This window comes from Lactuca virosa, chromosome 1 (assembly GCF_052849685.1).
Source record: "Lactuca virosa cultivar CGN04683 chromosome 1, Lactuca_virosa_CGN04683_v6, whole genome shotgun sequence".
Lineage (NCBI taxonomy): Eukaryota > Viridiplantae > Streptophyta > Magnoliopsida > Asterales > Asteraceae > Lactuca > Lactuca virosa.
Genome location: NC_136426.1, coordinates 313,609,634 through 313,624,534, shown reverse-complemented (window position 1 = coordinate 313,624,534; position 14,901 = coordinate 313,609,634). Strand labels below are relative to the sequence as shown.

The following is a 14,901-nucleotide window of genomic DNA, read 5'->3' as shown; positions in this document are numbered from 1 at the left end:
GGAAACCAGGAACCACACCGAGCTAGCGATGGGAAGGAAGAAGAAAAGCAAAGGTGCAAGGATGTCAACAGACTCTTGTGTCGATGTCACAAAGGCAAAACATTGAGGAAGTTAAAACCAATGAACAATCAGTCCGCAGAGGTGAGTGCAGAGAAAATAAAAAAATTGTGTTGGCTATAACACAACATGGAGGGGGTCTTGCTTTATTTGAGAGTCTTATTGCATCTAATATATGGTGGGTGCTAGTTGTGAAAGAATTCCATGGGGTTATGCACACTAACCCTTCATGCATGCTCAAAAGACGAATCCTCCACATACTGGACCTGCATCTTCTTTGGATCAAGACCCATATGTCAATATTGCAGATGATTTGGATTGTTTTCCAAACCCTAGGCTTGAGGACAAGCCTGTTTCAAGACGGTGGTATTGATAGAGAACGAGTCAAATATTTACATAGGGCAAACATGGAGGGACCTGGTTGTAATGTTTATTACTTTATGTTTTACACCTCACTCTAGAATCATCCTTTGTGAGGTTAAATAGCATTAGTCATAGCAATAGGATTCATTCAGTCTTTTGAAATTAAAGTCTTCGGCATTAGCTTGGGCAGGAGGTCATCTCTTTGAGACCCTCTCTGATTTAGGGCAGGAAGGATAATCATTTGATTAACTTCTCTGATTTGTTGTTTTGTTATTTCCACTTGAAGTTCATAGAAATCAAGCATTCAGTTCTTGTTCTTCATTATTGTGTTAAGATTCCTATCATTTTCAATATAGAAATACAATTAATTATCGACACTCACAACCGAAACTTATTCAATACAAATTTAAAATTATCCTAAAAATCAGGGATCAAATAAATAATTGTATAACTTATTATCAACGTCAATATTTTTAAAAAAATAAAAAGTGATGAGAAAATGGCAAGTGACATTAATAACTATTCTTTTATTAGTGTGTATATATATATATATATATATATATATATATATATATATATATATATATATACTAGGTGTAAGACCCATGTATTCCATGAGTTCATTTAAAAGAAAAATAAATATGAAAATTTTAAACATTTGAAAAAGTTTAAATTTATAAGAAAAATTAGAAAAATATTGAATTATTAAAATTAAAGTGATTTTTTATCTTTTAAATTTAAACAAATTATTTAGATAAATAAACAAATGAAAGTAATGGAATTTTAATTTAGAAATGTTGAAATTAAAAGGAAAGTCAATTATTGAAATTGATATATATTTATTATTATATTTATTGCAATTATTACATTTAAATATTATGTGAAATTTAATAAAATAGAAAAAACCACAAAATGTCATGTGGAAAAAATTTAATTGAAAATAACCACAAAATGACATGTGGCCAAATTAATGAGAGTGTGACATGTTGCAAAAAGATTTTCATTTATTAGCTAAGATGGTAATGAGTTTATATTTTTTGAGATCAACCAAGGTTCAATCTTGGCAGCAACTATTTGTGATCTAAACCTTTCTGTAACTATAGATACTAAACGATTTTAAATAGTTCAATTCTTAATTAGAGGCAACGAGAGACCAAATCAAAGGAGGAGAAAACAAAGAAAGAAAAGGACATACGGATGCCCATTCCGGCTTCCAGTAATTTGCCCCATTCTTTATCTTAATATGATTTCTTATTCCATAATCATTCACAGTCACATTAGCCATGGAAACCACCCTCTTCTTGGTCCTACTGTTGCTGCTATTCATGTCTTTAATCATTCTTCGAAGCAGGAGACCATCAAACTTGCTGCCCCCGGGTTCCCTCGGGCTGCCCATGATCGGTCAAAGCTTTAGCCTTTTGAAAGCATTGCGAGCCAACACTGACCAAGAGTGGTTCCAAGAAAGAATAAAGAAGTATGGATCTATCTCAAAACTTACCCTTTTTGGGCACCCAACGGTTTTCCTCCATGGCCAGGCTGCAAATAAGTTTATATACACCTGTGATGGGAACACCCTTGCCAACAAGATGCCACCATCACTTAGCAGGATCTTGGGGAAAAAGATCATAGTAGAATTGAACGGTGAAGATCATAAGCGAGTAAGAACAGCAATCGTATCATTTTTGAGGCCCGAAGTGTTGAAAATATATGCGGTAAAGATGGATCGAGAAATAAGAAAGCATCTTGATGATCATTGGCATGGGAAACACGAGGTTGAGGTACGTTACAACATTAGCAGATGTCAGAAATGAGAAATGATATAAAGGGCTGGGGAAATTGACAACTCTTAATATACTATATATTTTGTTTATACACGAGGTTTTTTTTAATACATTTATTCTGTTCAATGTTCATTCATGATGTCCAATATTTTAAAAGTTCTGAATTAGCATTGAATGTTGTAGGTGATGCCGGTATTAAAGGCTCTTACATTTAATGTAATTTGTTCACTTGTGCTTGGGTTAGACGGAGGGCCGATACGAGCTAAACTCTTGTCACTTTTTCAAGAAATGACCCGAGGATTACTTTCGGTACCTATAAACTTACCATTAACACAATTCAATCGCAGTATTAATTCAAGTTTAAGACTGAAAACGATAGTCATGGATCTAATACGTGAAAAAAGGACAGCTTTGGAGGAAAACCGAGCTCAGTCTCATCAAGATCTGATTTCACACTTGATAACTATGCAAAATGAGAACCCGGAATCTACAAGTGATGATGAAATTGTGGATAATGTAGTTGGGTTGATGTTTGGAGGATATGATGCGACATCCAGCCTCATAAGTTTCATGATCAAATTATTAGCCGAACACCCGAGTGTCTACGATGTTGTTGTTAAAGGTATATATGTTTCTATTCTAACCACCCTTTGTTAGGCAGACCTATTTGTCTCCACATGTAAAATTAAAATATTAATTGTTGTAATAGAATGTAGAGATGAACAGTTGCCAGGCTTAGTTTGAAAAGACTTTTTCAATCAAGTTGTACTGATTAATGATCGATGGTCTCGAGCGGTAGAACCGATCCACTTCTTTTTAATAAATTATAAATTTTATGTAGATTATCCATTGATAATAACTTATTACTTTTTAGGGTTCATAAAATAGTAAGCACTATAAATTTACAAATTGAATATGCAAATATATATGTCTAAAATCTTGAAATGCTAGAGCAAGATGGGATCGCTAGAAACAAGGGTTTGGGAGAGTCATTGACATGGGAGGAGGTTATGAATATGAAGTACACATGGAGAGTAGCAATGGAAGTTCTTCGCTTGACGCCGCCTTTCTTTGGTTCTTTTAGGAGGGCCATCAAAGATATTGAATACGGAGGATATATAATTCCTAAAGGTTGGCAGGTACGTCCAATACTCCCTTAGGCCCATGATTTTTGACTTTTATATTCAAAACACATAGTTTCAAAATAAAATTATTCCATCGATTTAGTCTGATTTTAGTATCTACAAACTTTATTTCTTTCCATTTCTTAACTTCTTTGAATACAGTTATGGATTTTTTTAATATAAAAGAAGTAATTCTTGTGAAAATAGAAGTCAAATACTCACTCATTCGACTCAGAAAAGTCAGACCTAGACCTTCTTTTGTTCTTGTTTCTGCCACAGCATTCACTTTTGACTTTTAGATTCCAACTAAGCACTTTCAGAATCCAAATTTACATCTATTTACATTCTTTAGAACCGGTTATAAATATCAACTCATTTGACTCCTTTGACTCCCAAAAGTCAAACTTGGACCTTTAATGAGACAAGTTTCTTAAAGTTACTAAAAGCGAACCTTACATGTTTTCTTTTCCATTATGGTTAGGTGATGTGGGTTTCAAGCATGACACACATGGATGCCAACATCTTTCCTAAGCCATCGCACTTCGATCCATCGCGATTTGAGGAACAAACATCAACACCGCCTTACAGTTTCGTGCCATTTGGTGGAGGACCGAGGCTATGCCCAGGTGGCGAGTTTGCAAAGATGGAAACTCTAACCATGATCCATTACTTGGTGACACGGTTCACGTGGAAGCTTTCATTGAAAGAAAACGTGTTTAGAAGAGATCCGATGCCCGTCTTTAATCATGGGCTACCCGTCCTCGTAGTTCCTAGAGAATGTGATCATGCAATGATATGAACTTGCCCAAGCTTGTCGATTTTCATGTAAATCTTGTTATAGGCCAAGTAGTTTAAGTTATGTAATGAATTTTTTGAAGAAACTTCCAATAGCAACACCATACATCATCTACAATGATTGAGATGTTAATAGTTGGTACATCAAGTTGTTTTGTGTTCTTGCCCCAAATTGAGCATTTATATTAGTTATCTAGGTGAAGCCAATGTAGTCTATGTAGATGAATAAAATTATGTAGTTATAACATAAACACATATACTCGATAAAACATGTTATTTCAACATTAACTCAATTTTTGTTTATGCATATCGTTGGTATATATACGCATTTATATGACCACCTTGTGTATTATTATGAAACTATCAAACATAAAAGGTTTTGTATTTAACCAAGTTACATCTAAATAATCATGATAATCATCTACATGCTTCCAAGATGTTGCAAGTTCCATTACAGATTAAGGGCACGGTTTTTCTGCATATTGTTGAGAGATTAAGGGCCCGGTTTTTCTATAGTGCTAAAGACAATGATCGAAAGATGGCTTGAGTCAAGTGAGATAAGATGCTAAACTATAAATATAAAGGTGGTCTAGGAATTGGAATTGGAGACCGTATGGGACCGGTCCGAAAAACCAGACCATTCCGAGACCGGCGTTCCAAAACTGACACAAGACCCGTATGAGACCGGTCTCGAAAAAGACTGGTAGACAAACTTTATAAGTTGTCATTTTTGTGTTAATTGCACAATTTTTTATCATACATTATCTATTTATTTTTCCTTTTTTTTGTCTAATTAAACGTAAGTTTTCATTTTAATAAATCTTAATCTATCATTTTGGTGTTAATCACACATTGTTAATGAAAAATCTGAAAACAAAAAAACAAAAAATACCAAAACCGAACCAAAAAACTCGTAAACCGAACCAAAAAAAGCGTACAGGAAGACAATGAGACCGAACCGAAAAAGACCTGGTACCAAAAAGATCAGACCAAAAAAATAACGGTCCAAAAAATGAATGGACCATTTCAAGATTGACCTGAGACCAATGTTCAACTCTACATAATAGTGGACAAAACTGCAAATTTGGTGTTTGTGGTTTGTAAAAAAATGTGGATATGGTCCAAAAAGTCTCTAACTTGCATGTAAGGTTCAAAATCAAAATCATTTCATGGTTATGGTTCATAAAAAGTTGAAAGAACAATTTTACTATTTTCATTTCTTTTTTGCATATTTTTAATATTTATTAATTTAATAAAAAATAAATAAACGGGTCCACCCAACCCATAGACCATAGGCTCTCTCTCTCTCTCTCTATCTCTCTCTCTCTCTCCTACATCTTTCTTGGTCCTTTTATATTTTAGTGTATGTTTGTACGTGCTTTATAATGTTCCAATTGTGTGTGTGTGTCTTTGACTGGAAACCACAAGTGAATCATGAATCGTTGACTACCGTTCCAAATTCTATTGTTGAAATCATTGTCAGATGGTGGTTAACCTAGATCTAGGGTTTTGACTTTTAGGAACAGAGACGGCAGGCTGAACGATGGTTGTAGGGGAGGAGAAACGATATTGTGCTATAATTATAACACCATGTTTCGAATCGTTTCATAATTCGTGGCCGTGACCTGAAGATCAGTTATCATAAAGCTTTGGGCCTTAAGGGAGAGAGAGAATTAGGCCCCATTGGATGTGGATAATGTAGATTTGGTGATCTGAGAGTTTGGTCGGTGCTTTGGAGCCCATAGGTATAACCGTAAAGTGATAGTTTGGGCCTTTAATAAATTTTGTATTTAAGTTCGGAAAGTTGTAAGGACAGGAAGAGTTGATAGTATTGTAGAACTTTTCATTATCTTTCCGTGGATACAAAGATCGTCGAAAACAGAGTTAAAACAAAGAAGTTATGATCGTTTGAAGTTAGGAAGGTTTTGGGGGTTAGTCTAGTACGTTAGGCGTACCTGGAGTACGCTAGGCGTATTAGGCTTACATGGAGTACGTTGGACATACTAGGAATTCATGGAGTACGTTGGGCGTACCTAGAGTACGTTGGGCGTACGCGATCAGTGCCCAAACCTTATTTTCGTGGTTTGAGTCATATTTAAGCTCCTTAACTTCCCTAAACCCATTCCATTCTTAGCCTCCACCTCTCCAACACCCTCTCTTGAAACCCTAACCCTAGTTTGAGTCTTGTAATAAAAAAGAAGATGTTTTTAAGTGCTTTGGAGTGTTCTTGGTGCACCTTGGAGAAGACATAACTCATTGAAGAAGCATTGGTTGCATTGGAGCTTGTAGATCTAGACCTTGTTCACCTTGATCTTTCTTTTGGAGGTATAAAGTTTGAATCTTGATGACGAAATTGTTAGGTCGAGCTAGTTTGGGGTGTTATGAGCTTTTAGGCACTTTAAGTGCATAAAGTTTAGATCTTGAAAGTTTGTGACCTTGTTATGGATAAATTTGGAAGCTTTATCCATCTAAATATCATATTAATTCAGATCTGAAGGTTGGAGACTTGGACTTAATGGATTAAGTTGAAAAAGATGCACTTTTGGTCCCTTTGAGACTTAAAGACTAGATCTTGTTTGTTGGGACCATTCTAATGGATAAAGTTGGAAACTTTGTCCATTATGGAGTCATTAGGAACCACAAAAATGTGACCTTGGTCCCTAATTTTCCTCCATGCATGGTCTTGGATGTCTTAATTTGTTAAGAAGTTGGGGTTTTTGGATGTTGAAGACGTAATAGCCATGCAAGACCATAAAGTTGGAAACATTATGGTTAAGGATGTCATTTGAGGGTTAGATCTGGATTTTGGACGAAAGAGCTTAAAGGATTAAGCTCGTAAAGGATTGGGAGGATGGCAACCGCCTACGTTGGGCGTACCAAAGGGTACGATGCACGCACATGGTCATCCTCGCGACTTCGGGTCAAGGCGTAGTATGCCCCACGTACGTGTTGAGTACGCCCAACGTACTCAACTGAGTTGACCCGGTCGACTCGGTTGACTTTTGACTTTGACCAGGATTTTGATCAGGTTTGACCTAATGGCATTTTGGGTAATTTGATTTATAGTTTGAGATTTGGGTTCTTGTTAATTGTATAGGTGACCGCTAGAGATAGCTTTTAGAGCAGTGATCGGTGCAACTATTCTTTCAGATTGTGAGGTGAGTCTCTTCACTGTACTCGTGGGTCGAAGACACCAATGTCGGCCCAATGGATTATGTTTGTAGGAGGATAGTTGTCTTTGTGACTCTTGTTGATATGATTGTATGTTTTATGTATGAGGGGTTGATACGGACCCGACACAACTCATGTTGTTATATAAAGTCATTATGGACTCGAGGTTGATACAGACCCGGTGGTTGATACGGGCTCGACACAGCTACATGCTATTATATAGAGTCATTATGGACTCGGGGTTGATATATACACGGGGGTTGATACAGACCCGACACAATTTCGTGTTATTATATACATGTATGTTGTATGTGGTATTTTGGGGAAATCACTAAGCTTTATGTTTACGGTTTCATATTTATGGTTTCATGTACTTTCTGTTCGAAAGGGAAGGGCCCGAAGTGATTGCACAACATCCCCCAAAGTTTTCCGCATTGGCAATTAATGATATTACTCTGATGTTTAAATAATATATTCACTATGATCGGTTTTGGAACAACTCGTTTGTATGATTTATTGTTTTAAAAATGAAAATTTTACCTTGGATTTTTGGGACGTTACAATAATCTTCAACGATGGTGGTTGGCGTAGATGACCACCAATCCAAGAAATCGATTATCACAACCACACCTGTGATCCACGAAATTGACTATCACAAGCTTCTTTTTTTCTCTATCTTTGTATCTTCTGAACTTTGGTTAATTTGTTTTTGTAAACATCTTGTCAATGATTATGTAGCAGTAGTGAAGAATGCATAGAACCACAAAATCATTTTGGTTTTGCGATCCAACAACACTTCTAGTATGGAAATTTCATTGAGAGATGGGAGTTGGATGTATGTTCCCGTTGATTCAAACTCCTTCATAAATGTTGGCAATTTGTTACAGGTACATATATAGCCGTTGTCGAGAACCCCTAAAAGTTACCAAAAGATGCTGACGGTTCTTCATCAACAAACGAAGAGGAAGTATATGTATGGGTGTGAGAGGAAGAAGAAGATGGGTTCTTCATCCAATGGCCGTCTGTTCAATAGTATGTGTTTATTGGAAAATATAGAGGTAATCTTTTAAGTTGACAAGTTTCCTCTATCCCACATTGGTGGGGGGAAGAAACCTTTAGTGGGTTTATATACCATTTCTCTTGATATACCTTCTGTAACATCCAGTTTTCAGGTATTTACATTTTTGGTCCTTGTATCAAGATTTATTGCATTTTAGTCCATATGTTGGGCATACGTGAGGTACGCGCAGAGTACCTGATCAAGACTTGGAACACAGAACTCTCCTTAGTACACTGGGCATACATGTGGTACGTCGGGCATACTAGCTCAGACCTTAAACCCTAAATTTTAGGGTTTTTCCCTTATTTAAACAACCTTATACCTCCCTTGGACCTTCCAGAGACAGCCTTCACTCCTTCCAAAACCCTAATCTCAAGTCTCATCCTTGTGTGTGAAGATTTTGAAGCTTTTGGTGATTTTGGTGCTTTCTTGTTGAAGAAGAAGGTCATTGAAGAAGGTGGTGTTGCATGCAAGTTTGTGGATCCAAAAACTATCTCACCTTATGATATTGCCATATTTATACATATTTTTAGGCAATATTTATTTACATTTTTATTGATATTTTGGTTATTTTCATCGAATTATGGTACTTATAAGGATAAATTGTTATTTATTTGTCAATATAGAGCATTTTCGAAGAAAGGGACCAGAATTGACAATACTCGGAACATTGGAGACTTGGAGTACAAAAGTTGAAGAAATTCAAGGATTTAACTGATGCAACGACGTGAAACATAAGCCCACGACGTGGCATGAATAGTCCAGAAGATAATTACACGCGAAGCAATAATCCTTGCCCGATACTGATAACTCTCAAACCACGACGTGAATTTCATCCTGTCACGACGTGGATAACGATTTTCGGGAAAACTATATAAACTCTTGGCCATTACGACTTGAGGGACTTTTTGCTGCCTTGGAGGGTTCCTGGAGACGATTTTCAGAGGAAGAGAAGTTCTGGAGTAGGCTTTCAACACCAAGGAAGAAGAAGTACATACTTTGATTCATAGTTTGGTACACTTTTATTATGTTTTTTATTATGAATTTTGTTTGCTTAGTTGCTAGGATGTCCAGCTAAATCTAGCTGCTTCTGTTAGCTAGATGAAGCTGGAACTCATGGAGTATTTACTTTAGCTTGAATTATTAGTTGGTTAAGACCTGTGTTGTAGCACTCGGTTTCTGGTATGTAATTTATTTTGTTGTATTTTGCATTTTGGCCTTGGACTCGGCGAGTTGAGGTCCAACTCGTCGAGTCGGAGCGTATTGGACACAGAAGTTTAATGACCTACTCGACGAGTCCGCGTCCGGACTCGGCGAGTAGGCGCTGTCCGGACAAAAACCCTAGATGAGGGTTTGCACCCTATTTAAACCACTTATTCAGCCTCCTTTTCGTCCCCAATGCTTCCAGAACTCCCCATAAGCAAACCCTAGCCGTTTTGAGAAGAACTAAAGCATTTTTGTTGGATCTTGCTAGTTGGGACCATAAGGAGGAAGGGAAAAGCTTGAGGAAACAAGTGAAGACCAGGGGAAACCGAGTTTGTGCATCTTCCACGGTTCATTGGAGGTATAAAGCTGTAACCTTGCTCTTTCATTTGATAGATCCCTTTTTGGGGAGATTTAGGGCTTTTATAAGCCATTTTTGGTTAACAACCATGATTGCAAGCATGGTTGGGGGTTGAGGCTTCGGAATCAAGTCTTTAAGGGAGTCACAAGGCAGTTAGGGGTTGTTTTTGCACCCATCTAAGGTCTCATGCATCATAAGAGCTTATTTTATGTCCTTTTGAGCTCAAAGTCCCATGCATGCACGTAAAGTTTGTAACTTTACGTGCTAGATCGATTGAAGGAGCTTAGATCTATCATTTGGTCAAGTGTTGTACATCAGAAATCGAGGATTTAGGGAGTGGACGTTATCGACTCGGCGAGTCCGTTCTTGGGACTCGACGAGTCCAAGGCTTTGAGTCCCATATATGTTGAGGGTCAAAGAACTCAGTTGGCTGTTAGAAGGGTTGTAGCAGGACAGAAAGAGTGACCCAACGCATTGGACTTAGTTTTTAGACCTGGAGTTCATGGGACTCGACGAGTGCTAGAACAGACTCGGCGAGTCCAAGGCAATCTCCTTATGTTTGAAGATGAACTCGACGAGTTGTTCATACAACTCGGCGAGTCAAGGTCAGGACTTGTTCATCAGTTGAAGGTGAACTCGACGAGTTGTTCATACGACTCGGCGAGTCGGATGAAGGTTCATTGATGTTTGTAAAGAAGGGGAACTCGTCGAGTCGTTGCCAAACTCGACGAGTCGAGTCGTGGATAAGGACGAGTAAAGGGAAGGGACTCGACGAGTTGACGGCCCAACTCGGCGAGTGGGGTCAACTGGAAGTTGACTTTGACTTGGATTTGGTTGGGGGTAAAATAGTCATTTTACCCTAAGAGTAGATATCAGATTCTGACTAAGTGTTTTGTGGGGATTGTAGCTGGAGGATTTCCGGAGCAGCAGCAGACCGAGGTTTCCCGCACAGATTATCAGCAGCTACTCGTACGAGGTGAGTTACCTTCCAGTAGGGGTGGGTCTAAGGCCACAATGTCGGCCCACCAAAGAGGGGTATTTAGAAGATGATTGTCTTTGTGATAATTATCTTGGTCTGGTTACGTGCTTTGGTCATGAGTTTTATCTGTATGATATGTTACGTGTATATAGGGATTAGTTTCCCTGACAGCGGTCCTTAGGACCGAAGGGTAGGTCAGTACCCGGATATGCCTGACTGTATGTTTATATCTTGTTGTTGTATGCTAGTGGTAGGGGGTGGAATAGTTCCCAGTTACCGGTTGTAAGATATCGATGACAGTTACCGGTTGAAAGATACCGATGATGGTTACCGGTTGAAAGATACCGATGATGATTACCGGTTGAAAGATACCGATGATGATTATCGGTTGAAAGATACCGATGATGGTTACCGGTTGAAAGATACCGATGATGATTACCGGTTGAAAGAAACCGACGATGATTACCGGTTGAAAGATACCGATGATATTGTATGGTATGTGGTATGATGGGGGAACTCACTAAGCTTTGTGCTTACGGTTTCGGTTTTGGTTTCAGGTACCTCTTCGTCTAAGGGGAAGGAGCCGGCGGCGTAGCATCGCATCACACACACACTCACATGATTCCGCATCGGACTTTCTGGGATTGTACTCTGATTTTCCTTATTTTTGATGTCATGGTTTGGGACACAACATTATGACTCTGTAATGTGCTGCTTTGTTGACAGTGTTATGGTAAAATGTTTTAAAAATTATTAATTTAAAAATGAAATTTTCGAGCTTGAATTTTGGGATGTTACAAGTTGGTATCAGAGCCCTGGTTTGAGGGATTCGGACACACCCTCGGGGGTGTCTAGACTCAAACCGAGGGACTAAAAGATTTTTACATGGAAAAATGGTTTTCTAAAATCTAAATGGAAGGATTTTAAGAAAGACGAAGTGTGTGATGCATGCGACCGGCCGGGCTCAAGTAAGTTTTCCCCAAGATACCCATACTTGCTATGTTATGCTATATGGTTTTGATTCAGAAAACTGCATGCTAGAATAGGACTAAGGATCTAGGAGGATGCCTTGTGTGCCTGATATATGATTTTGAGAATTGCATGCTAGTTAGGGCTAAGGGTCTAGGGAGGATGCCTTATATGCATGTTGTATGAGCTGTATGTTAGGACTGTTTAGTCAGCAGTAGAATGGCCTGTGTAGGTTATGCCTGATTTGGTTACCCAATGCACGAATGTTGCTTGCTTTGTGCTATGGGGGTTCTGGCCATCTTCAACTAGCTAAGGAACGGATATGTAACAGTATCTGCAAGTTAGTTAGGGGGAAGTGGTGGGGACTCCTAGTGCAGCTGATGGCGGAGGGTAGATCGGCGAGTGCCCTAGGGAAGCCTAGGATGAGGTCAGTGGAAAGGGTATCGGTAAAATGGACTTGGTGAAGTCGAAGCAATCTTGAGGAAAGTATGGGTAGATGTGGAAGGTAGTATGGGCCCGTACTACTGAAAGCAGAGGACCCGTACTCGAATTAAGGAGGGCCTAGATGGAACCTGGAAACTTGGAAAGTGTGCGAGACCTCCGAAAAGTATATGTGACCCTGACATTCGTATGTTTATTTTCATAATGGTGGTCACGCGACATGGAGCAGGAGGTTCAGGATCTGGGTCAGGATCGAGCTCGGGCGCAGGATCCGAGCATGTGGATGATGGGTTACGCGAGTTCATCGCGTCCGAGATCACGAGAAGTATCCTTGATGCGACGTCGGTTATCTTCGGGTCGATCAAGGAAAGGATCATTGAGCTGATGGAGGATCGCCTCAGGGCGTTCAGGAGTGACATGGCGGCCAGCCAGTCAGGATCACGCACACTATCCTTTAAGGACTTCAGAGGGAGTGGTGCGCCGGATTTCCATGGGGTGAAAGACCCCGTTGCTGCTAGGAGATGGATCGCAGACATCGAGTCTGCGCAGCTGACAAGCTTCTGCCCGGAAGGGTCGAAGGTCCGTTTCGCTGCAGGGTGTTTGAGACACAGGGCCAGAGATTGGTGGGAGTCGGTTGGCAACTCTCTGGGAGCCTCGGCTGTTGAGGCTATGACCTGGTCAAACTTTGTGACCAGATTCAGGGCGGAGTTTGCGCCAGCTATGGAGCTTCAGCAGCTGGCCAGGGAGTTCTTGGACATGAGACAGACTACGGAGACTGTGGCGGAGTTCACCGCCAAGTTCCAGGAGAGGGCATTGTTGGTGCCCCAGTATGCTGGTGATGAGGACATGAAGAGGACCCGCTACCATGACATGCTAGGAGCTGACATCCGGGAGCATGTCAGTTTCTCAGCTTGCCCTACCCTGGATTCCATGATTGCCAGGGCTAGGGAGAGGGAGATTGATCTAGAGCACATCCGGAAGAGGAAGGCAGCGGAAGGGCTGACGATGGGGGCTTCGGGGAAGAAGCCCAAGGGATCCGATGGTAGGCCGAAAGGCCAGTCAGGGCGGGACCGATGTGGGAAATGCGGTCGCTCACACGAGGGAGCTTGTCGCACTGGGCCGGGTTCAGGCTGCTATAAGTGTGGCAAGGTTGGGCATTTTGGCAGAGATTGTACTGCCCCTACTCCTGCGATTTAGATATCAGACCTGATTTGCTTTCATTGCAATCAGAAGGGCCATAAAAAGGTCAATTGCCCTAGATTGACAGCAGCAGCGGCGCCGGCAGTGGCGCCGACTCCAGCGACAGCACGGGTTGTGGATGGCCGGAAGGCCAAGTTGGAGGCTCCAGTGGTTCGGAGCCGAGCATTTCAGCTGACAGCCGAGGAGGCACACGCTGCACCCGATGTGGTGACGGGTATGATTTCTTATTTTTATGCTTTTATGTTATGTCGTTGTGATTTTGATATATTATGTGCCTTGCTTAGGATCGTTCCATGTGAACGGTATCCCAGTTCAGGTGTTGTTTGATTCGGGTGCCACTCGATCATTTGTCTCTCTTGCGCTTAGCAAGAAGTTTCCGGAGTCTTCGGGCATGTTGGATTGCCCTCTAGAGGTCGAGATTGCGGACGACCGGTCGGTACGAGCGTCAGAGGTCTATCGGGATTGTGTTTTGAGGCTGTTCGAGGAACGTTACCTGGTGGACTTGGTTCCCATACCTTTGCGGGGGAACAAGGTTATTATTGGTATGGATTGTCTGAGCCCCAATGGGGCAGTGATTGACTGCGCGCAGCAGTCAGTACGGATTAGGACCCCTAGTGGGGGAGAGCTGGTGGTTCAGGGCGAAAGGCCACAACGAGGACCAGCTTTATGTTCGGCAGCGAGGGCTAGGCGCTACCTCCAGCAGGGTTGTGCAGGTTATGTCGCCTATGTTATGGATACCCGGGAGGCGGGTAGGGCGACGGTGGGCGATGTGCCCGTGGTACGAGAGTTTGCGGACGTATTCCCCGAGGAGTTGCCTGGGACACCTCCGGAGCGACAGGTGGAGTTCAGGATCGACCTAGTCCCTGGTGCAGCTCCGATAGCCAAGGCACCGTATCGGTTGGCTCCTCCTAAGATGCAGGAGTTGTCTACACAGCTGTAGGAGCTGTTAGACAAGGGATTCATTAGACCGAGTAGTTCTCCCTGGGGAGCCCCGATTTTTTTTGTGAAGAAGAAGGACGGGTCGTATCGGATGTGTATAGATTATCGGGAGCTGAATAAGGTAACGGTGAAGAACCGTTACCCACTCCCGAGGATTGATGACCTCTTTGACCAGCTACAGGGAGCATCTTGGTTCTCCAAGATTGATCTGCGTTCAGGGTATCACCAGATGAGGGTCAGAGAGGAGGATGTGCAGAAGACTGCCTTTCGGACCCGTTATGGTCACTATGAGTTTGTGGTGATGCCTTTCGGGCTCACCAACGCTCCTGTCGCGTTCATGGATCTCATGAACCGTCTGTGCAGGCCGATGCTGGATCAGTCTGTGATAGTTTTCATCGATGACATCTTGGTCTATTCCAAGACGCAGGAGGAGCACGAGGAGCATCTGCGAGAGGTTC

General features: G+C 41.0%; 1 protein-coding gene across 1 annotated transcript; it reads left to right on the top strand.

Annotated features, from left to right (window-relative positions):
* Positions 1-1,703: 1,703 nt before the first annotated feature.
* On the top strand, positions 1,704-4,156 carry LOC145110018 (cytochrome P450 716B1-like). Its single transcript, XM_079047064.1, has 4 exons — positions 1,704-2,198; positions 2,385-2,823; positions 3,153-3,340; positions 3,807-4,156. The coding sequence occupies exons 1-4, from the start codon at positions 1,704-1,706 to the stop codon at positions 4,122-4,124; spliced, it is 1,440 nt and encodes a 479-aa protein (XP_078903190.1). The 3' UTR covers positions 4,125-4,156.
* Positions 4,157-14,901: the final 10,745 nt, after the last annotated feature.

What these genes read in the sequence shown, in the direction of transcription:
- LOC145110018 (XM_079047064.1), top strand. Translation starts at nt 1,704, where the DNA reads ATGGAAACCACCCTCTTCTTGGTCCTACTGTTGCTGCTATTCATGTCT. An exon ending in CTACGATGTTGTTGTTAAAG is followed by an intron (nt 2,824 to 3,152) that starts GTATATATGTTT and finishes TTGAAATGCTAG; the next exon opens with AGCAAGATGGGATCGCTAGA. An exon ending in TAATTCCTAAAGGTTGGCAG is followed by an intron (nt 3,341 to 3,806) that starts GTACGTCCAATA and finishes CATTATGGTTAG; the next exon opens with GTGATGTGGGTTTCAAGCAT.